Consider the following 23,765-nt stretch of genomic DNA (forward strand, 5'->3'; position numbering starts at 1 on the left):
CTCTGCCAGTGAAAGTGGAGCTCATGACGGCCATGAACAGCCCTCCCATGCTCCATTTTCGGCTGCGACAGCCTCCTGCAACCCTCTGCCAGCGAAAATGGAGCTTGGCCCTCCCAGGCTCCATTTTCGTTGGCAAAGGCACCGTAGGTTGGTACTTTGCTGTTTCCAGGGTGGCCCCGCAGGCCAGATCTAAGCACCCTGCAGGCTGGATCCGACCCGTGGGCCTTGAGTTTGACACCCCTGGCTTACAACATTGTACCCGCAGAAATATAGTGTCAAAATCAAGAGAAGCCGATTTTATCCTTCATTCCACTGAGGTCATACCCAGAATATTGTACAAAAGCTCAGGTTTCAAATCAAGGATGGTAGAGAGAATAATTGAATATTCATGTTCTCCTTTTTTAAAAAAAATCTTTCATAAGAATCTCTTATAGAAATCCATCAGGTGCAAACAGGACTTCCACCTGTGTTTTTTAAATCAACATTGGGGAAAATCTTGCTTTTTCTGGCTTGGTCCGCCCAGCCCAGATTCTGCAGAGCCACATCAGAATAGAATCGGAAGGAACCTTGGAGATTTTCTAGTCCAACCCCCTGCTCAAGCAGGAGACCCTATACCCGTGATGGTGAACCTATGGCATGCGCACACCAGAAACCGGAAGCTCAGCTTCCAGGTGTGTGCATGCACGCTGGGGAACTGCTCTTCCCGTTTCCTGCGCTCCCACACGTGCGCCAGGGAGCTGCTCTTCCAGTTTCTGGTGCTCCCCCCCCCCTCGTGCATGCACTCCTGTTTCAGCACTTGGTGCCGAAAAGGTTCACCAAAACCACCCTATACCATTTCAGACAGCTTGCTATCCAATCTTTCCTTAAAAACCCCCAGTGATGAAGCACCTACAACTTCTGGAGGGAAGCTTCTTCCACTTGTTGATTGTCCTCCCCTTCAGAAAGTATCTCCTTAGTTCTAGGTTGCTTCTCTCCTTGGTGAGTTTCCATCCGTTGCTTGCCTTGCCTTCTGGTCCTTTGGAGAATAGGCTGACCCCCTCCTCTTTGTGGCAGCCCCTCAAATACTGGAATACTGCTAATATGTCCCCCTGGTCCATCTTTTCTATAGACTGGCCATCCCCATTTCCTGCAACCGGTCTTCATGTTTTATTTTCCAGGCCTTTAATCATCTGAGCAGGTCTTGTCTACACTTCTTCCAAAGTCTCAACATCTTTTTTGCAATGTGGGGACCAAAACTGGATGCAGGATTCCAGGTATAGCATGTATAAAGAGGTACTAATCAGGGGTGAAATGTAAAATTTGTTACTACCGGTTCTGTGGGGGTGGCTTGGTGGGGGGGGTAATGTGATTGGGTGGGCTTGGCCAACTTTTTTTTTTTTAAACTTTTCAAAGCATTTTTTCTAATGCTTTGAAAAGCCTCTGTCCATCAGGCAACTCAGCTGGGATCGTCAGAGACTTTTCAAAGCATTTTTTTATCACCTCTTTGGCCAAGAGGTTGCAGAAAAAATGCTTTGAAAAACCTCTGAGGATCCCAGCTGAGCCGCGTAATCATCAGAGGCTTTTTTTTTTTAAACTTCTAAAAGTATTTTTTCGTCGGAAGGGGTTGTAGAAAAAATGCTTTTAAAAATTAAAAAAAAAAAGCCTCTGATGATCGTGCTCAGCTGGGCATGGGGTGGTTCTCCGAACCACCCGCCTCCATCGCTACCGGATCGGGCAATCCGGTCCGAACCGGGAGCATTTCACCCCCAGTACTGATACTTCACGTGATTTTGATCCTTTGCCTCTGTTTATACAACCAAGGATTGTATTAGTTTTTTTGGCTGCTGCCTCACACCGCTGGCTCATGTTTAAGTGACTGGGACTCCCTCCTGCGGTTGCTGTTTTTGTGCCGGCTTTCACCCAACCTGCACTCCCTCTTCCTAGGGGCCGCCCGAGTCCCCTGCTACTAGCGGAGAGGCCTGCAGGCCGAACCCCCCAACACCGCTCCCGCACAGGCGGAGCTCGCGGAGACACCCACCCCCCCTCCTTCCTGCGGAACGCGAGGGCGGTGCAGCGGCAGGGGCGGGCGCAGGCGCAGGTGGCGCGCGATCACGTCAGGCGGGTGGGCGGGCCTGCTGGCTGGCTGGCGCTCCAGGTGGCCGGGAAGGGAGGGGGAGGAGGAGGAAGGGGCGGGGCCGGGGGCGGAGTGGCTTCCGCGGAGAAGAGGAGAGGCGGCGGCCAGAGAGGCCGCATCGACGGCAGCGGCGGCTCCTTCCTGCCTTCCTTCCTGTCGGCGCCGACCCGGAGGGCGCGGAGGCGGCGAGCGGTGCACCTGAGCACCCGGGGGCTGCTGGGCCCGTGGCCGGAGCGCTAGGCCGAGCGAGGCGGGAGCTCGGCCTGTCGGAAGTGGGCGAGGTGGTCGGCCAAGGTGAGGAGCGGAGAGGCGGCGGCGGCTTCGGGATGCCACCTCCGTCCCGTCCCCCGTCCCGCCGCCCGAGGGCCCCGCTCCCTCAGCCCAGCTGCCCTTTGGCCACCCCGGCGGCCTTTGCCTCCTTCCTTCGGGGCCGGGCTGGGGCGGGGTGGCTGCGGCCGGACAGGTGCAGAGCGGAGGAGGCGCTGAGCGGATGGAAACCGCGTCTCGGGGCCGGGGGAGTGGGGGGGGGGCGGCGGCTCCGGGCTTGGAGCAGGCGGGCTTCCTTCGCTCGAGATGAAGTCCTCGTTATTTTTAAAATCATATTTTGAAATTAAAAAGAAATCCATGCAGCAAAATGATGGAGATGCAGATTTAATTTAATAACCTTTTGGGCCTCTTGGCCTAAAACATAAATGATGGATTAAATAATTTCTACTATTTATTTTGAAATCAATGCAATCTACGAATGCATAGCTGAGAGCGTGGCTTACGGCGGTTTAGCGTGATGAAAATAATGTTAAGCACATCGATCCTGAAGTCGGTCTCAGAGTTGGTTCCAGAGTCGAATTTCCAGGGGAGAGTGGCTCCCTAAACTGAGTCATGCCCAGGGCTTCCCTTCCAAAAGCCATTCACCCTTGCCCTTTCCTGGCTCTTTAGCACAAAGCAGAAACGCCAGTGGGACCACTGGCTTCCCGTTATCTAAGCATGACAGATACGTAAATGTACAACGTAATTCCTTTAATTCTTACCCGGAGGGGACAATTATCAGTAAAGAAAGGATGTCAAATGATCTAAAACAGGTAAATACAATATTGGAGGAGACGTTAAGGAGAATGCCCCATGGATGAACCCTGGGTCCTCTGTTCTCCAATACTTATATTGTTAACATAGGTGAAGAGTTAAAGGTTTATCAGTTTGCATACGATACAGAATTGGGTGGCTTAGCTAGTATTGTAAAAAAACAGAAGCCAGATTCAAAATAATCTTGATGGATGAGACAAGTGAGCTGAAAGTAACAGTGATTTCTGTGTCCTTTGCAATTCCCTCCAGGTTTTGTCTACAAATTAAATGCACAGTCTAGAATGAGGTGTGCCTGCCTTGCTGAGACTATTTGTGAAAAAGGTCTCAGAATAGAAGCTGATTGCAAATTGAATATGAATGAGCACTTTAAAGATCAGCGTAGTTTTAGGCTGCACGGTAGAAGTTTGGGAGTCTGGACACCACACTTAAGGGGTTAAAAGCAATTCCAAGGAGGGCTGATTAGAGATGATAGCACTCATTAGATCTCTGAATGGAGTTGTCATATTGAAGAAGACTCAGACTTCTTTTTTTATCATTTCAGAATGCAGGACTTGGAATAATGGATTTAAGCTACAGGAAGGTTGATTCAGGTTGAATTTTAGAAAAGAAGAAGAATCACTAATGGTAAGAGCAGTGCAGCCAATTAAGGAATTTGGTAGATTCCTTTCCTCTCACTGTTTGTATACAACCAAAAACATAATTTGTCTGTCAGGAATGCCTTAATTTGGATTCCCATACTGAGCATGATATTAGGCTAAATGGCCTTTTCCAACACGATATAATTTGAAATGGTGATGTGGGACAAGAGGCTTTTGAAGATGCTTGAAAATATTCAGTAGGGAGTTTGGTTCCCCCACCCACCCTTTTTTTTTGCTAAGCAATTTGGGGTCAGCTGCCTCTGGATAGGGTAGAACTGGGAGGCGGTCTTGTTTTTTCTGCATTGTTGCTTTGTGGGACTGTCACAGATGATTGGTTGCAAAATCAGGTTGCATACTCATAAATTCTTGACATGACTCCATGGATGTAGGAACGACAGGTTGGGATTGTAGAATCATTCATGTGAAAGTGCAATTTAACTCAGATTGGCTTAGAAATGAAAGCCAAATTGTCTTGGAGTTGAACAGAAAATAATTCTTCTCATTACCTAATTAATGTAAACCATTAGTATGTACTACCAACAGTATGTACCTGCAGCTCCTACGTGTTATTTAGTAGCATTCTTTCATTTATGTAGTGAAGGAAGGCACAATAGGATAATGTGCCATTTTATGTGAATCTGGAAAATGTTGATTTATGTGTTGCAGGTTGGTGTCTTTTAGCTTAAGCTCTTCAACTGGAGGCATCATGAGCAGAAGCAAGCGTGAAAATAACTTCTACAGTGTTGAAATTGGAGATTCTACTTTCACCGTATTAAAGCGATACCAGAATCTGAAGCCGATTGGTTCAGGTGCACAGGGGATAGTATGGTAAGGCATTTTTCTCAGCGAAAGAATCTCTTTATTGAAGAAGAGAAGACAATCAAAGATGGAATAGTGTCGATTTGCTTTCTAGGAAGAAGTAGTCTATATAGGATCAAATCCCTGCTTGCCGTAAAAGTGTCCAGCTTTTATTCTGGCTTTCAGGTCCCTTTCATCCAACATGCTGCCATTATTTTGATCCTCTTCTTGGACCAAACATCACCCCTGCTTCAGAAGAGTGAAACAGTCTTTTCCCCACCCTTCCTGTGCAATTACCTTCTAGCCTTCCCTGGAAGAGAGGAATTCCCCCCCCCCCAAACCCAATTTCTCCATCAGACAAAGGAGCTTCTTGGATAGAATCAGAGTTTCAGATGGGAAGCAATAAAGAAGAGGAAACTTCAGCCTGTTTCCTGACAGATGGGATATCACTGGTCCATGGGAGGTTGCTCATGGGCCTCTGTGGACTCAGGAAAAGAGAGAAGATTCTTTGTTATGTGGCCTTTCATTCCAAGGTTGTTGTTTTTTTCACATGAAGTTGCTTTTAATTCCAGATGGTGCTTCAACAGGGTGGTTCATGCTGTTAAATTCTTTAAGTGTTACTTTTCAGTGGAGAAAAAGGTAGATGGCAGCAGCCATGTTGAATTGAAGCCCTTGATTGAAGAAGAGACGGTCTCTATTTGCTGGAAAAAATCAGAATCATTTAGTCCCATAGAAGAGAACCTGTCTCTGTACTCACTCCTCTGGAGAAGAACAAAAATATTAATAGCTTATATTGTAGTAAGTGTAGAATTTATTCTGCCTGATCTGGCTCCAGATTTCCGGTTAGGTTCATGCCTAAAATTCATGCTTCAATTCTTGTGTATCCCCTTATTGAATTCTGTCATCTCGCCTAAACTGAAATTATGTACTGCTAATATAATTTTGATAAGTACCTTTTTGAATCCATTTCTGGCGGCGCCTGGTTGCATGCTTGTGAGCGATGGCAGTTTTCTTTTATTCACAGTGCAGCTTATGATGCTCTTCTTGAAAGAAATGTTGCAATCAAGAAACTCAGCCGACCGTTTCAAAATCAAACACATGCTAAAAGAGCCTATCGAGAACTGGTCCTCATGAAGTGTGTAAACCACAAAAATGTAAGTCTATTTGTGCAGACTTAAAGCTAATATCAAAGTTGTCCTTTAGAAAGTGATTCTTTGACTGTCTTTGCCATTCAAGGGTAAAGATAAATTAAAAAGACTAAACCACAATGTATAACTGTTACAGGGACGTATTGGGTTTATAATTTAAATTGGTTTATTGAAAATCTGCCTTTTTTGTTGAAGCCTAAAGTCGTTCCATCAGGTCTCCCCTTGTTTTATTCGCATGCAGTCCTTAGTAGGATGGGTTGAGAGAGAGAGAGAGACAGCGATTGAGCTAAAGTCTGTCTCTGGGAAGGAGGGACATGAGTTTGACTCTCCTCCCTGCTTCCTATCTGGCTGCAGAACTGCCATGTTCACTAGCTAGTTCATTATTCACTAGGTGAGAAAAGATAGGTGGTTTTAAAATTTTTCTTTTGGCTTCACATATGGCCAGAGTGAATGATTTCTCAGCCCTGAACTTTCTGATTTCCTAGAAAAACAGAATAATTAACTAGAATCCTGCAGTGGACAGCCATTTTAATTTGCATGGGGGAAACCCTAGGCTACATACAGGAATATTTTTCAAAGATCATATCTCTTTTGTCTGGGTGGATATTATATAGCTGTATACATTTATACCTGGCAATAAGTTAAATTGGGAGTCAGTTGAATGATTTTCTCTTAGCTTCTGTATGTTTTAGAAATTGTGCATAGTTAAGGAAGAGAGAGAGGGGGGCCTCAGATTTGCCTGCATAATCCACTGGTTCTTTTTAGGTATTATTTTTCTCACAACCATACACCTGTCATCTGAGTTGTTTTCTTGTTTTATGGTTTGCTTATTCAAGTTTATTTTGCACTAACTCTATTCGAGAAGGATTTTCTCTTTCCATTGTAGACCATCAAATTCTAAATCTGGGCATTTTCAACAGTAGGGATAAAATTGATCGGTATTGTAACCTAGGTGTAAATTAGCAAACAATATAGAGATTTTAGTGCTTTAAGACTAAGTTAATCAGATTCTCCAGTTTTGCAGCTTATTTTTTACTTTTTATATAAGTTATAATCAAAAATTGTGTGCTTATTACTGTACTTTTTTTTTTTCTTCATAGATAATTGGTCTGTTAAACGTGTTCACTCCACAGAAGTCACTGGAAGAATTCCAAGATGTGTAAGTATGAATTTTGGGAAGCCTGTGTTAACCATAATAACGCACAACTGACGATACGATGAGACCTTCTGCCGTGACTTCACAGCCTGTTTCCCCTCCCCTCCCCTCCCCTCCAAAGTTACATAGTGATGGAGCTCATGGATGCCAACCTCTGCCAAGTCATCCAGATGGAGCTTGACCACGAACGGATGTCCTACTTGCTGTATCAGATGTTGTGCGGCATCAAGCATCTCCACTCAGCTGGAATCATACATAGGGTTAGTGAGATCATTTCTGTCATTTTATGTGTCGTGTGATTTTTTTTTTTTCTTTATTAAACTAAGCAGATATTAATATACTTGAAAGAACATCTGGTCCAATTTTACAAGCTTCCTCTCAAATATAACGCTTGACCAGGAATTGTGTCACTTGCTCTTAATTAACTGGATTTATTCTTAAATCATCTTCTCGATACAATTTAAGTCTGGGCATGGTGAATATGACTGCATTCTAAGATGGATGCTTTTTAATCACTAAATATTCTGGATTTAATGGTGCCTCTGCTGTGAAAAAAGCACATTTCATCTGTCTTCTGTATTAAAAATGTCCAAGAATTCTGCTGTTTGTGCAGTTCCCAGAAGGAGGTGGTGCATAGCCAACCGGAGGTGGTCTTGGAAAAGTTAAGCAGGGTTGGATCCGATTAAGCGTTTGGATGAGAGGATCAGGGAATATTAGGGCTGTGCCCTATAAAGACACTTGACTGGAAATTCTGAAAAGGATCATGGAGGAAAGGCAGAAAAATAACAATAGAATGCGTGGATGACTTTGGGGGAAGAGAGGCTACTTAGGACACAATCAGACAAGATTTGCAGGAGCCTCAAGTGGGTTAATGGTCAAAGAAAGAAACTGAGAAAGAAAGCCCACCCGTATGGATCAAGCCAACTGAAAGTGGTGGCAGGAAGTCTGAACTTTCAGGCTTGCAAGATTCTGTTAGGGTCCCCTTATAATAAAATAGAATGAGTTCATCTCGTCCTGTTTTCTGTCTGGTTTAACTGGGTAGGCTAACCCAGGAATTGAACTCCACTGGAGGAAGACTTTACTTTTTTGCATAATTTCCCTCAATTAGCTCAAACGTGTTGAATTTATTTTCTGGAGAGTAGGAAAGGACTACTGTGTAGAGTCACTTTGGAAGCAGTTCATGACTAATCCCTGTTCCTTATTAAATGAAAAATGCAAAGGGTGTTACATCTCATCCTGGAAGGGCCAATGCCAACAACGGCCTTCCCTGCAAATTTCAGAGCTGTGTATTTTCCCTCCGAGTGCTAAAAGAATAACATATGTAATAACCTGCACAAGGTTAACCTCTTATTAAAGAGGAGTACATTTTGTGCTATTTTCATAGAGATGCTACTGAGCGCAGTCGTAGTTGTTGAGCTGATTTTTTTTTTTTTGTACCCTGCTTTTGATATTCCTTGGAGGAGATCTCCTATTTCACATCTTTCTCTTCAAAGGATTTAAAACCTAGCAATATTGTGGTGAAAGCCGACTGCACGCTGAAGATTCTAGATTTTGGGCTGGCCAGAACGGCCGGGACCAGCTTCATGATGACTCCTTACGTCGTGACGCGCTACTACCGAGCACCAGAAGTCATCCTTGGAATGGGATACAAAGAAAACGGTTAGGAGTCTCACATTTCGGTTCCTAGACAGCGTCTTTTAGAATTCCATTCCTTGGATTTCTCTCTCATCTTTTCACGTGCTTCATTTTATGTTTTATTTAGCTGTTAAAACCTAATGCGTTATCAGAATGTGCCTTGTGTTTGTCTCAGTGTTTCGTGTTGGATGCACCTTAGGAAATGCTACGTTGATGGTGTTGGGACAACAGTGCTTATTTTCTTAGTTTCTATATTCTTCAAATGTGAAAAATAACTTTTAGTTCTATAAAGTGGCTGAAATTAAGCTTAACTATGCGCAGGAAGTCCTTCCTTAATGACAGCAACTGGGCCTGCCATGTCTGCTAAGTGCAGGGTCACGTGACGGTTCTGCTTAGTGACTGCCATGGCGGCGTTTTTGGTTGCCATGATTAAGCAGATCCTCTGACGCCATGACAGGTGGGGGCTGTCCCCATGGCTCCTGCAGGCGAGCGAGCAGGTCAGCTGCTGCCCCTGCCTACCATATCGGGCAGCTGAACAGGATTTGGTTAGCACTACAGTTAACACTGCCCATTTTGAAACAAGGATAGAAGAGGAAAATTACTCCATCCATTATTTTATTTTATCGGTCCATTACAAGGGACAGACACACAGGATAAGGGAACTTTTTATTTCACGTGCTGCCTTTGAGCTTTCCCTGCTTTCATAGCTACAAAAAAATTACTTTTGATACAGTGCCATTGTTGTGGGTTGAAGGAATGAGGGGAAGATGTCTCTGTTTGTACTAGGGCTCATAAAAGGATATATATTCATGGTGAAGTTGAGTGCTAATTCACATTGTTTACAGTGTTGGAGGTAAGCTTCAAAACAAATGAATTATTGCAATTATTGCATGTGATGATCTGTTGTGTTTATTAAAAACTTTGATATTAGGAAGCTTTGCTTTAAACTCTTAAGTGAATAATACTTTAATGTTCCATATATCCCATTGAAGTTGATATTTATACATACGTATATTTTATATTTACTCATACAAATAATGTAAACTTTTAAATACTTTTAAACTTTTAAATAAGAAGAAATTATAAATTATAATAAATTATAATTTATAAATATTTTTGTAATATCTGTGCTAATATATTTTATTTTAAACAAACCTACCTTACTCTGAGAGGTCCTTGGTGTTCTCTCAGCTACTGCTAGTTAAGAGTAATGAAATGTCTGCAAGAAAACAAGCAATCTCAGAGAGCACCAAGGACCCCTCAATTCAACCCTGAGCTACAAATATTCTTTATTACTACCTTCCTCTTCAAAGCAAAACTTTCAAGATGGTTTCTAAAACAGATTTAAATACTACATATGCAGAGAGGGAAAAGGAAAAGAGAATGGCTGAGGTATCGGTGGCAGAAGACTCCTTACAGGGTCCATCTGGCGCACACACATACACACACACACTGGACCATGGAGTCTTGACTGTTGCTTAACGATGAGAATAGTCAAATAGATTGACTTATTGTCACTCTAGGTATCCAGTGGAGCCCTTTTGAATACTTCTGAGGGTTAGTAGGATGACTACTCTGCTAACAGTGCTTTTATAAACCATGGAGACATACTTGCAAAATACTGAAATACAGGCCAAGTTGGTCATCTACTCCATGATTAAGTGCTACCATTTTTACAGCCGTTGCTTGATCTCTAAGCTGATTTTAATAACACACACTGCAGTGTTTTCCTTGATGAGCTCAGTGAAGTGAGGATTGAGTGCACTTTGCACGAGACAGATTACAAAATATAGTATTGGAAGGATTAGGGTCTCTGGTATTCTCTAATCGTTTGCTTTATCTTGTTTGTCTGCAATTTTGTTCTTTTTACTTTACTGAAAGGAATTTTCTTTTGATGAAATACAGTGTAGGAATACTTCTAATAGGTAAGTAAGTTATAATATATTAGAACACTTTCCTGGTCCCCAAAGGATTTCTGTCCAAAAAATTGTATAAATACTGAGAGGGGTCTTGGTGGATTGCCTTATCCTTGCTCTAACCCTTCCTGTTCCTTCGGCCTAAAGCCAAATAGTTTTTCTGTAGATGCATTTGGATCTCCGTGGCTGATCCCCAAACGGCTAAGCAGGGAGGGATCTGGTTAGTGCTTGAAAGGGAAACGCCAGGGATTCCCAGGGCTGGATTCTAGATTAGAAAGTTGAAGAAGGAATGGCAAACTATTTTGGTTTTGTTGCCAAGAAAACTGTGGACCCAGGGAGCTACAATTGACTCAAGGCAATTGCTCACAGTCTTTCCACACACACTATTTGTGTGTAAACCAAGAGCACTTTTGAACAGTCTTCTGAACAGGAACATGGTTGCTTATCTCAGTGTAAGAAAAATGAAAGTAAAATTTCCTTCAGCTCAGTTTCTTGGCACATGGTGGAAGTGGCTCATTATCGCCTTCTCCCAGGAGGCTTTCTCACTTCCCACTCCAGCCCTGGAGGGGGGAGCGTCCCGTTGATGTGCTAACTTGACCTGACCCAGCTTAGCTTCTGAGCCGAGACCCAGCCAGGTGTGCCATCAGGGGAGCCATCACCCTTTGCTTCCAATAACAAGATTGGATCCCAAAAATACAGTACACTGATAGCGCAGTGTATTTGAGGAGGGGCAACATACCCACACTGCCACTTCTCTTTAAAAAATGATCATCTTTCTACATAAAACCTCAATTTTTGACACTAATTTTAGTTTATTAATTTTTAAGCAGCCAATTATTGATTCTCATTGCTAATAAAATTTGTGCTTCTTCTGTATTAGCTTTCTTAAATAATTCAGTTTCTTACTATTTATCTTTTATTTGAGGTAGATTATAATGCAAGAATTCTGAAAGTGTTAGAATTTATTCTAAAAGAAATGTAACGTATGCAAAAGAGGATCAGTGCAAGATCCTTATCCCACAGCAGTCTCTCTCTCCTGTTTTCCTTGCACAGAAGGTGTTTTTGCTGTGGGAGTCCTATGTATGTTCTGGAAATACATTCACACCTTGATCTCATGATTCCTTGTTCCCTTTTGTTAATGCTTTCTTTGCCGTAAGATGCAGTCATGTCCTGCTGCTTCTTTTAATTTCCAGTGACAGTTTGCTTTGCTTCTTCTTTTTGTGCTACAAACATAGTGGATTTATGGTCTGTTGGGTGCATTATGGGAGAAATGGTTTGCCACAAAATCCTCTTTCCAGGAAGGGACTGTATCCTTGTGCTTCTGCAGCGGGATGAATTTTTGGTAATTAATTTCTTCTGGTAGCTGTCTTCTCTCCCCCTCTTTTTTTTTTTTTTTAATGTTCCTTCTTGGGATATAAGTTTGACACAGTGTTTGTTTCTTAAAGCCCTAATATTTATTTCTGATAAATATAAAAATTAGAAATTGATTCTGTTAAGGCTGCATCTAGCAGTAGGAAATAGTCTCCACTGGGATGGTGGCACATTTTTATCCATTTACGTTCCTCCTGCCTCCTTCTTCATTGTCCCTGGCCGTTTTGTTTGTGTGTTTCCTTCTCAAACTCCCTTTTTTGTTTCCTTCCACTCAGTTAATGTCATTGCATTTTGATTTCAGTTGACATTTGGTCAGTGGGGTGCATCATGGGAGAAATGATCAAAGGTGGTGTTTTATTTCCTGGCACAGACCGTATCCTTCCTGGGGCCTTGAACAGAAATCTGAGCAGACAAATCTTCTCTACCGTTTTTTTTTTTTAACACAAATATTAAGTTTTACACACACACACACCAAAAGCATTAGATATTTTAATGGCCTGATAAGTTTTATTGATAAATATTTTTTCATACAATTTAGTATGCAAGAAAAATGGTCTTTTATTAAGAGTTCAGTCAGCCAAGAATACCTTGTCTGAGTTTGATCTTAAACTATATTTGGATTTACAGAGAAATCTGTTTTTGTGCCTCAACATAATTTTCATCTTCACTTCTTTGCATTCTAGCCAAACTTTCAAGTATTTGGCTTTCTTTTCTATTAATGTTGCTGTCCAACATTTTGCTAATATTGTATGTGAAAATAGTTTGGATTGCTCCTCTTCCGGAGGGGTGGGGGGATTGCTCCAAGTGTAGGTGCCTCAGATGCTTCCCCTGGATTTTATTCTTCTTGACTGTTTGAAAGGCCTGTTAGCAGCTATTTTAATCATCATTTGTAATAGATGCATGAATTCTAATATTTGCCTCTGAATGTCGGTGTCACAAATTAAATAATTACATCTCCAAGAGACTCTTCAACTTAAACTGACATATCCAAAAGTTGATGCAGTTTGAATGGACAGCATCAGATACACCTTTTTACGAATTAGGATAGAGACTACTAATCTTGGCAATAGGTGTGGGAAGTTTATATGCTTGTTTCTCATTCAGCAAAGACTCTTCATCTTTGACAAAATACACACATTTTGTACAACAAATCTCATGTCTCTCCACGGTACAGCATATAGTCTAGTAGGGGACATTTTCTTTCCTAAAACAATTCTTGGCTGAGGGAAAAGGACAAATTTTATAGAGAGAGATTATATATTAACATCAGTAGAATTGTCTTCCAGATAATTATTAAATAGTTGAAAACTTTATAAAAACATAGTTAAGTTGCATAAGGTATGTCAGGCAAATGGAAAAAAAAAACCACCCCGATCTTCAGTTGTTAGGTGGGGATGCCTTGTACCAGGCATAAGCCGTGCAGCGCATGCCTTGACCCCCCCCTCCCCCCAGCCCTTCGTGAGGAACAGCGATGAGGCAAAAGCACAGTTGATTCATAGGAATGCCTCCTGCTTGGGTGGGACAGAACGTTTGTTGAAATCTTCCAAGTTCTCCAGCTGGCCCAAACCTCATCACCAATTCTGGACCCCTTGTTTTAACTATTTAGGAGCACAACAAACTAGAAATATGTGTACTGAGTCTGCCAGCTCAGAATTTGCCAACACCAGGATTATTATCTTTTTTAATGGCACACTTTCAATAAAGACACAACTTCTCATCACATTTTTTTCCTGTTTGTTGTTGTTGAATTAAAATTGGGAAGCCCCTTTACAGATATGTGTGAGGAATGGATGAATTTCTTATTTTCCAATTGCAAATGTTTATTTTTGAGTTGCTCATATATGACACTTACATTTCTGTATCCCAGACATGAATTTACTCGGTTTTTGTCGAGAGGATCTGTTCTTGTAGACCAGCAAAACTAAAGAGTGGAATTGCTATGGAACTCTAAAATTCTTTTTTCTTGTTCTTCTCACCACTTTTTTTGAGCGAATGGTAGTTTTAACATAACCTTTGTTTGAACACCAAATACGTAGATTTTCTTAGCTTCGTGATTTCAGATATCGATCAGTGGAATAAAGTTATTGAACAGCTAGGGACACCCTGTCCCGAATTTATGAAGAAGCTGCAACCAACAGTGAGGACGTATGTGGAGAATAGGCCTAAATATGCTGGCTATAGTTTTGAAAAACTCTTTCCAGATGTTCTCTTTCCAGTTGATTCTGACCACAATAAACTAAAAGGTAAGATACTGTTAAATTTTTCTCCTGCAAATGTTGAAATGTAGTCTTGGGAATAATATAAGTAAAAGATGCATTGGATTGCAGGCTCCAATCCAATTGGATTTTTAAAGTATTGGGATCACATCTAACTCGTTAAATGTTCTCATTCTCCTATAAATAACTAGCTCCCCTGAAGATCTTTTATATGTTTTATATGACTATTCCCAGTTTTACCTTTACTGTAGAATAGCAAAAGTTCATAGATGAAGGCAAATGAGTTTCTGGTTTATAAAAAAGAAAATGCTACTTTCCTCACATTCACATTATTTTACTATTACATGTCACTACAAATATGGCAGAAGTAAATAAATAGAACTGGTGGCCTATGGTATTTTGTTGAAGGAGATTTCTCTATTTTGTTGATGTCATGAATGCCAAAAATTATCCTGGCCAATTAAAGTATTTTTTCCTTGGCCGCTAGAACCATAGGCAGAAATTAGCCAGTCAGACTGCTTTTTCCATTCCCCAAGACTTGTGAAGCTATTGGTTGTCTTCAGGAACAGCTTTTCCATGTTGCTCCATGCGATTTCAGGTTTCTCCCGCTTTCCATTTGTGGAGCAAAATCTGCTCAACCAAGAACTGGGCTTGAGATAGGCAGCAAAATGTCTCTAGGGAGCCAAGGCAACAAAAGGGCTAAGGCAGGGGTGAGAGGGAGAGAGAGAGGGGTTGACCCAATTCTCTGCAAAGAGAATCATCAGCACCTTGCCTTTTTCCACGTGCCAACAACAAGGCCTGGCTTTTCGCAAGAAGGTGACATCCCTTCTGGGCAGAGGGCCACCTCTGGCAGGGCCCTTTCTTGCACTTGAGCTGTTAAAGGGAACCTTAGCAAAGCCAATACCATGCCTACCCCCTCCCCGAGAATAGTTGTAAAGCTGAAGGCCAAAAAATTTACTTCCTGCTCCTGCTTGCGCTGAACCCTGCCACGTTATGCATGCCTTGAGCATGGCGTTTGACCTGTCAGAAGCAGCTTCTGACTTCCTGTTGCAGAGGTGGTGTGATATGTCATCAAGCTGTCATTTCCAATTTGAAGACGAGCTTATAGACCACCTGAAAATAGCCACGGTGCCACAATCATGGTTTCATATTAAATAGAAACTAGGCAGTGAAAATATTTATAGAATCTCATTTAGACAGTTTGTATGTTGGATTCAGTCACAGAAAGAAAGTTACATTTTCTCTCCCTTCGCCTTTTGAGTTCGATAAACTCTGATGCGATCCAGAATTAGATTAGGTCACTGACCACTATGGCCTTTTTCATGCTTTAGTTGATGTAGCGGTTGTGGCCAATAGGTGTTTCTTGGTCAGTGGAGGTGCGAGTTGACAGGACAAGAGAGGATTGTCTTATTTTGCCCGAGAAGGCAGAGCCAACAATCTACCATGTTAGAAAAAGAAGAAGCCATTCTTCTTCTCCTGTTCGTGCCAGGGGTGTGAAGAAGGCAGTTTCTTTGGAATGGCTGCCACAAAAGTAGCCCTTATCCCGATCTTCACTGCTCGGGCCATCGGTGGGTTAAGGGTCATTTCTTGTCATTCCTTAGCAAGGAAAGAATGAACGAAGGGAGCTTCTGGCTCACTTCTTGGTTTCTAAGTTTATATTGGTAAACCACCTGGGGCCAGGGAGAGTGGAGCTGGCAGCGTCTTGGCTTCGCAGGAGGGAGGAGGAGGGGAGCGAGCCGCTCTCCCGCCCCTCTCCCAGCCGCTCTTCCGCCTGGGTGGGTTTTTCAAAGGTGTCTTCCCTCAGGCCCAGAGGCCAGGCAATGCCTCTGATGCCGCTGTGCCAAGTCATGCCAGGTAGAAGGGGAGGTCGGGCTGCCATTTGAGAGTGGAGGGCAGGCACGCCACACACAGTCAGCCAGGTGTTTGGACTGGGTTTGGGGTTTGCATTCCCCTATTGAGTCCTGGGATAGAGAAGTGTTGGCATTCGATGGTGCGAAAGGGATCGGTGCAGGGCGCGAGCTCTTCCACCTCAAGCTGCCTTTTGCCAGATGGGGTTCAGGTGGGGTTCCAGATACTTTGGGATTGCACCTGTTACTATCGGGGCTATCTTTGCTTTCTTTTCCCACTTCTAGGTATTTGGTATTTTGCGATTCTCTCCAGTTCTTTCTCGTCTATTCTGCTGTCTCCTGGCCACTGCCATGTCCACTTGGGCAGACTTTTTTGGCTTCTCTATTGACAGTTGTCACATTTGGGGTGTTACGTGACAGGTGCTTGTCTGTCTGAGTTCCAAAGGGCCAGAGAACTTTAGCTTCTTCATTTTCTATTACTTTCTCTATTTTGTGGTCCCACCAGTTCTTGCTCGCAAGCAAACGGTATTTCTTGCAGCTATTCCAATGCACCACTGTTGCTACTTTGTCGTGCTGCTGTTTTTTGTAGTCAATCTGTGCCAGATCTTCTTGCAGCAGCTAACCAGGTGATACAATGTTTTTTCAGCTCCTTTGCAAATGTGGCCAGCTTGTCTTCTCAATTCTAGCTTTGTAGGCATTTCTTCTTAAGGCTTGGTCTTGTGCAGCCAGAATTAGCCCCTCTGGCTCTTTCCTCAACCTTTCTGCTCTTAGCCACTGTCAGGTCTTGCCCATTATTTCTTTTTAATGCACTGGCTTTCTCTTCCTATGCCTCTATTCCAGTCTTTACTTGGTCCTCCTCCTTGTAGGCCAGATGGTCTCTCCGGCACTCAGTATACTTGAGTAGATGCAGAGTGGGACACCAGATGAAGCAAGTAGCCTGTTCAGCTGGCTAACTGGTCTTATTATCACAAACGCCTCTTAATATTATACCTGAATCTATTATTTCCCCATGTCTCATCCCACTGCCTCTTTTGTCAGCTAAATATACTTAATTCCTTTAACTGCTCCACATAGGAGTTAATGTCCAGTCCCTCATCATCTTGGAACATAGAATAATAGGGTTGAAAGGGACTTTGGAGGCCTTCTAGTCTGACCCCCTTGCCCATGGCAGAAGACCCTAAACCATTCCTGACAAATAGCCATCCAGTCTCTTCTGGAAAACCTCCAGGGCCCACAACCACCAGGATAGTTCTTTCCAATTTGCTGATAAGGTTTTTTTTCAATTGCATATCTGGACACAGTATTCCAAATGGGACCTGACCAAAGCAGAGTGGGATAATTGCCTCAATAGGATGTTAATACACCCTAAAATAGCTTTTTTTTAAAGCAAAAGATCTTTTTAGCAAAAAAAATTATAAGGTTATAGTGGCATGACATGTTTGCAACTAATTCATGCTTTCATCAAAATGAGAAAGGCTGGAAAAATAAAATTAATTTTTTATCAGTTGCCTATTCTAGTCTTACTGTTCAACTTTTAGAAGATTTTAAAAAATGAACGATAAGTACAAATATGTGTAAACACGATTAGGCTGGAGAGAGCTAGAGCTCTTTCTACTTCTGCTATGGCAGCTTACAAGTGTGTTTGTCTCCCAGTTTCTCTCAAATACAAGACTCTCTTACAGGCTTCTAACTGGCTTCTTTTTAGAATTTTCTGAAAGCATTCCTTTTCCAATTACACAATTTTTGCTGTATTCATCCACATCCTCTTACACCTAATGGTTTCTTTCTTGCCTATGATCCAGTTCTTGGGATCTACTTCCTGGAAGTCAGGACGGATCCATGAACCACAGCGGTTGCTTCCACAAGCTTTGGGTCATCTTGGTCCTGTTTCACTTCCTCCTCTGCCCAAGGCCTCCCCCCCTTTCCGGATCCCCTTTTTTTCCACTCCAGTTCCCCTTTTTTCCACTCTTCCTGACTTCCTCTACCGGGAAACCCAGTGCACACCTTTGGCTCTTTTTCAGCCTGGAATCCCAGCTTCAGAACATAGCCCTTCAATGAAAAATCCCAGCATAAAAGGTTGGATTCCTGGCAAGACAGAATGTACACAGTCTTGAGTGAGCTGGCTCTGTCAGGTAGAATTGGAGACGCGCTTTTATGGAGCCTTGATTGACCATGGGCTTTGCCTGGTGCTGTTTGGGGGACCTTTTTGGGGACAAGGGGAAAACTGTTTTGAAATCTCCTTCCTATCAGCTCCATTTCTCCACTGATCAAGAAGAGGACACTGGTGTCATGCTGAGCAGACCCACAAATCCCTCCCCCCTTTTGGATGAGGGATATTTGGTTGCCCCCAGAGTATGTGTGTGTGTGGGTGAAGATTTAGAGAGGTTCTCTTGCCATAAATCCTCTCAGCCCTAGCTTTGGTTGTGAGGATATTTTGTGATAGCTTATTACAGCTGAAATCCAGTTCTTTGAGGAGTTTCCTCCTCTCGGGGTGGAGCTAAGCTCTGTTGTTGTTGGCCCTGCTTTCTTGAGGAGGAGAGGAGTTAATTCTTTCCTGTCCTATCAGGTCCACCCTTTGCTGACCAGAAGGATTCCTCGTGGTAAGTTCAAATTTCAGTTTTCCCTTTTAATTTCACCAACTATAGGGTTCTGATAAGAGATTACAAAACTTATAGGCAAATATCGTGTGTCTTGCGTCTTTAATAATGTCATTTTTTATTATTTTACAGTCTCATTATGAGAAGTTTGTAACCAATTTAAAATTGTAGATCATGAGGACCATGTTCCCCCTTGATCTGGTCTTGGTCTTGTTCACACCTGGAATTTCAGAGCAGGTTCAGCTCTCCCTGGTGTTCCCTGGCGGGAAATTCTGCCTGAACCTGATGGGGGTGGGGAGGGAGGGGGGGCGCTTACTTTGGTCCTCCTGGCCATGAGCCCTGGCAGCAGCAGCAGCAGCAGCCGCCAGAGAGAAGGAAGAAGCAGCAGCAGCAGCAGCTCTATTATCCAGCTGTTTTGCCTCCAGCTGAAAGGAAGCAAGGCAGGGGGCTACTTCTGAGGCTGGGCACCCAGCAAGAGCAGAGTCTTTATTTGCCAGGGTGGGTTTTTTTCCCCAACCAACTTTGATGAGGAAGGGGATTTCTCTTTCCCCCTTCTCTCCCCTGGACATCTCCAGGAGCCAAGGAAAGTTGTGCTCCTTTTGTTCTCTCTGGAGGCCGGCTGGCCTCTTCTCTATCTAAATGAGCCTTAAATCAGCCACTCCTAAGAAATTGGACTGCAGCTCCTACTGACCAGTGTAATCGGTTTGTGTTTTTTCCTATTTTATATGTCACTTTCCAAAATGTTTAAATGTATTCTTTATTAAACATTGCTCTTGCAGCTAGTCAGGCAAGAGATTTGTTGTCCAAAATGCTGGTGATTGATGCCTCAAAAAGAATTTCGGTGGATGAAGCTCTGCAGCACCCTTACATCAACGTCTGGTATGACCCCTCGGAAGCTGAAGCCGTAAGTTTGGCCCTCCGGACTCTGGGCTCTTTGCCTCTGGGAAGGAGACTCTGGAATAGAAGAGGAAGGGGGGGCGGGGGGCAGAGCTGCAGGGGCTCTTCAGGGCGGAAACTATACCTTTGCTGTATAACTGGGGTGGGGTGGGGCTTATCTGAAAAAGAGTAAAAGAGCCAAATTTTGTGTGCTTGCTAAACCACCCCCCCCCACACACACACAAACTTGGTTTTTTTAAATGATTGCTGATTGAATGGCATAGAATTACACAGTGGTGCCTGTCACTTGAGGAAGTTATTAAGCTAGGCTTACTGCATACCTGTTATTAAACTGGCTGCATTTGTTGTTTCGTTCATCATGTTTCCTTCAGCTAAATTGTACCTTTCTTCTGTTCCCAGCCTCCTCCAAAGATACCAGACAAACAATTAGACGAAAGAGAGCACACAATAGAAGAATGGAAAGGTGAGATATAAATGTTTTCTGTGTTCAGCAAAAGCAGAGTTAGATACCAGTAGAGATGCAAGGAAGGAGGGTTAGGAGGAGCACTGAATTGTGGCATTTTAAACATCGACCAACCAGGGACTTAGGCAGAGGCAGCAATGACCCGGGTGGTGGTGGAATGCTGGATGGATGGAGAGTTTTCACAGGACTACTACAAGGTTGAGAAAGGGGAGGTGGGGTAGCACAATGGAGGTGGACAACCTGCCACCTATCCTGTAACATCATTGCTTTCAGCGGGAGGGCTTTTCACTCTGCGGCCATCCACACCGGAAGGAACTCAAGTCGTTTCCCTGCTTTCTGGGTTGAGTGTCAGTTGGAAGAAAGACTGATAGTCAATCATAATAACTTTATTTATGACCAGAACGCCTGAATAGCAATAATAACCAGCCTCTTTTGAAAGTGACATGAAACCAGACCAGCTCCCTATGCTGCATAGTGTCCCAAAGATAGGTGGGAGAGGAAAATTGGGAGAAATTGGGGAAAATGAGAAATCATGCATTTGTGGAACGGCAGGCCCTGGAGACATTGGCTACATGGGCTTGGAAGTGGCCTTTCTCAGTGAATGGAAGGAAATTCATCTTCTGAAAGGAAATTCTGTAGCTACTCCATGGATTATCTTGGACTGAAACATTAAGCTATATAATTGTAAAAAGCCTGCAAAATATTAATTATTGTGTTCTGCATGTGCCAGCAAGCTTTTGGTCCATATTTTCTACCTTGGTCCCATTCATTCAAGTGGTTCCATGGTTTTTAAAGGAGAATGGAATTGAAGCATGGGCATTGCTTGGCCTGTCTGATACATTCCTTTGTGGCTTTGCTGTTTGATAAGTGAAGTTTTCATCTTGTAGAATGTAGCTCTCTTTTTACAGATGAAATTGCTTCTCTAGCTTGCTTGAAATACTTTACAGATAACACTACAACTGCTAATTTACAGAACTGATTTACAAAGAAGTTGTGGAGCTGGAGGAGAGAACCAAGAATGGAGTCATACGTGGGCAGCCATCTCCTTTAGGTTAGTTGCTACGTGTGTTCTTTGGTTAATGCCATGTGTAAGGAAAAAAGGCCGTTTTTATCCAGCCTTGGTTCACATATACAGTGTCTTGTCTGGATGTTGAGATTAGACCTGCTTCTTATTCATGTAGGCAGCTACGTAGCATTTTGTATGTGTAAATATCCATATTTACATTGGGAATCAGAGTAATTGTATGCAATGGGAATGCACACCATTTCTCTGCAAGAAGGTGCAAGAAATAATATTTACATATGAGAGAAAAAGTAACTCGGTGCAGTGTGAATTGCTCTTACGCAGCTCTTTAGCTGGTAGAATCTGCTTGTATTTATTGGTCCTCAGAAACGCTATAGGTCTGTTTCCATTTCCCAGGCTGGAAATGTTATTTCCGCTGAGTAGTCAACAAGCTGGGAAGTGTCCTGATCTCTGATAATTTCTGCCATCTGGTGTGATCTAACGGGATACCCTTACGATTAGACTACTGCTGAGAGTTGTCCAAAGTCACCCAGGTGGCTTTGTGGCCCAGGCAGAACTAGAACTCGTGCACGGCTGGTTTCTAATCTGGCACCATTCAGCAGTACATCAAACAAGCTCTCAAGGTCTCCCTTTAGGACAGGGCTGAACCAAATTATGCAGTTGTCCTCCCTGACCATAGGAACAAGATTACGGGTAACCAGGAACCAGCTAGAGGAAGAGAAACTCAACAGAGGAGTGAGGGATCTCTCTGTAACTGAAGTGGTACTTTCTTTCTCATAGCACAGGTGTAGCAATGATCAACGGCCCTCGGCATCCATCTTCATCCCCATCAGTCTGTGATGCATCTTCACTGTCCACTGACCGGACTCTGGCCTCCGACACCGACAGCAGTCTGGAAGCCTCAGCGAGTCCCTTAAGTTGCTGTAGATGATGAGGAGTGGATGTAGGAGAGAGATTGCTAGCAACAAAAATCAGTGGTATTATTTTGGGGTGTTTTTAAAAGTAATTGTGGGATTAATTTTCAGAGTGCTAATTTTAAAGTAAAATAGTAAATCACAATGCTATTCTGTAATTAATTGTACAGTATGGAACTTAATTTTTATTGTTTTAAAATTGCATGCTTTACTACTGTGATTTTTGACTTTATTTTTTCAGGATGCATTTATAAGATAGGTTTATTAAATGTAATATTGCTATTCAGTTTGCTGTATCACAGCTTCTTTCAAGGTCTTTCAGATTTGTTTTTTAGAGAATTTCTATCAGCAGAGCCATTTTTTCAATCTTTTATTTCCAATTGTTGTTACTCATGGGCTTATAGGCTATAGAATAATGCCTGGATAAGGTCTTTGAACAAAAATGCTTCTGTAGTGTTTGTCCAGGGAATGCTGTCTAAGCCAGTTGTCTCCAAGAGGCTGTGTATCCATTTGTCCAAAGGGAGGATAGGGGGGCGGGGGCAGGGGGGGGCACGCCAGCGGTCCCAGGGGTGAGGCGGGCTGAATGTTGCCATCGGCCTGGCTCACCTCCCTTGCACGAGGCCTTTAAGATAATCCCCCGTTTACACCTGGAGTATGTTCACCTCTCCACTCATTTGTTGCATTCAGATTAGTAGCACAAAAATGTTTCTCCCCCTCCCCACCCCAACGGTTTTCCTCTCGACCTGTAGCTGATACTTCTGGATCTGTGGTAAAAGTATTATATAAGTGTACTGTGTACGCTCCAGTGGGGGTCAGCCTGTGCAATAATTTGGGACGTTGAGTATTGAAACAACCCAACAGAAATCACAAAAAAACATGAGGACTGCACTAAGATCATGTGTTGGTTAATTTCTTTCCAAGAAAAAATTGTAGAAATTCTGAATATAATTAAAAATGGTTCTGCTTTCTGCTGAAATGAGTTTCAATACATATCTTTGAATATGTATTTCATTTTATTCCTCTGATTCAAATTCTGAGATCATTGTGAATTTAAAATTGTGAATTTAAAAAATGCAGAGTTTTAAGAATGAAGCTTGTACTATCTGCATTGTGTAGATAGAAGTCATTTCTGTTTGTTTTTATTTATTAAATTTGTATGCTGCCAGTTTCGCCTGACTCTTGGCAGGTTACAATAACCTAAATGTCCATGGTTTGCATAATTCTACAAACAGCAAAACATGCTCGGCAAATGTGACACTGAAAGAACCATGACAAACAAACAACATAAAAACAGTCACACAGCGCAGGATGGCAGACCAATTCCCCGCAGACCTAAACAGTGACAGCCCAGTGACAGTTGCTCCACATCCACAGATCTCAGTGACAAGAGAAGCAAAACTACATTTGGTCTCCAAGAGCAGTGGGAATAATTCAGATTTTAATGTTTTCTGGAAACCTGTCGCTTTGGGGGCGCAGCATAAGTGAGGCTGTATCCTTTGTTTGGGCCTTCCGGTGAAAACATTTTTTCCTGGCTCCAGCCGCCTTCCTTCCATTATCATGGAAAGGTGGAGTCTCCCATTATATAGGGAGAGGGGGGAAAAAAACTCAGTAAGAGAGAAATAAGAGAAAAATGGAGAATTCTGGATATTGAGGTATAGCACCAGAAGTTATTTTGCAACATAACACCAGTTTCTGATCAGGCAATTATTTCCAAATCCTATAAAATTTGTCAGCATGGGCAATTACATACAAGGATGAGATACCCAGAGCATAAATTGATTAATTCACATGCCTAATTTATTGCACCTATTGTGTCGTGTTGCCTCCTCCATTGTGGGTCAGGGATACAAGCTGTTTGACTGATCTGAATTGGCCATTGGGGGAAAAAGAAGCAGAATTCCCTCTGAGAATAAGCCTGATTTATAGTCGAGGCAAAAGCCTGTAAGTGAAAA

General features: G+C 42.8%; 1 protein-coding gene across 6 annotated transcripts; it reads left to right on the top strand.

Annotated features, from left to right (window-relative positions):
- The first annotated feature begins 2,215 nt into the window (after positions 1–2,215).
- Positions 2,216–23,015, top strand: MAPK8 (mitogen-activated protein kinase 8). 6 transcript variants are annotated; one of them, XM_070943424.1, is made up of 13 exons: positions 2,216–2,407; positions 3,735–3,817; positions 4,498–4,659; positions 5,654–5,783; positions 6,878–6,936; positions 7,055–7,193; positions 8,427–8,592; positions 11,720–11,791; positions 13,916–14,098; positions 19,295–19,419; positions 19,812–19,875; positions 20,849–20,926; positions 21,685–23,015. In XM_070943424.1, exons 3-13 carry the CDS (start codon positions 4,538–4,540, stop codon positions 21,828–21,830), a joined length of 1,284 nt encoding a protein of 427 aa, XP_070799525.1. In that variant the 5' UTR covers positions 2,216–2,407; positions 3,735–3,817; positions 4,498–4,537; the 3' UTR covers positions 21,831–23,015. The 6 variants fall into 6 exon arrangements, with proteins under 6 accessions (XP_070799525.1, XP_070799524.1, XP_070799526.1 ...); XM_070943423.1 differs by lacking the exon at positions 11,720–11,791 and adding an exon at positions 12,157–12,228; XM_070943425.1 differs by lacking the exon at positions 11,720–11,791 and adding an exon at positions 12,157–12,228 and having other exon boundaries at positions 21,680–21,773.
- Positions 23,016–23,765: the final 750 nt, after the last annotated feature.

Source organism: Pituophis catenifer, unplaced genomic scaffold, assembly GCF_029215685.1.
Source record: "Pituophis catenifer annectens isolate HBS135680 unplaced genomic scaffold, rPitCat1.0.hap2 SCAF_4, whole genome shotgun sequence".
Classification (NCBI taxonomy): domain Eukaryota; kingdom Metazoa; phylum Chordata; class Lepidosauria; order Squamata; family Colubridae; genus Pituophis; species Pituophis catenifer.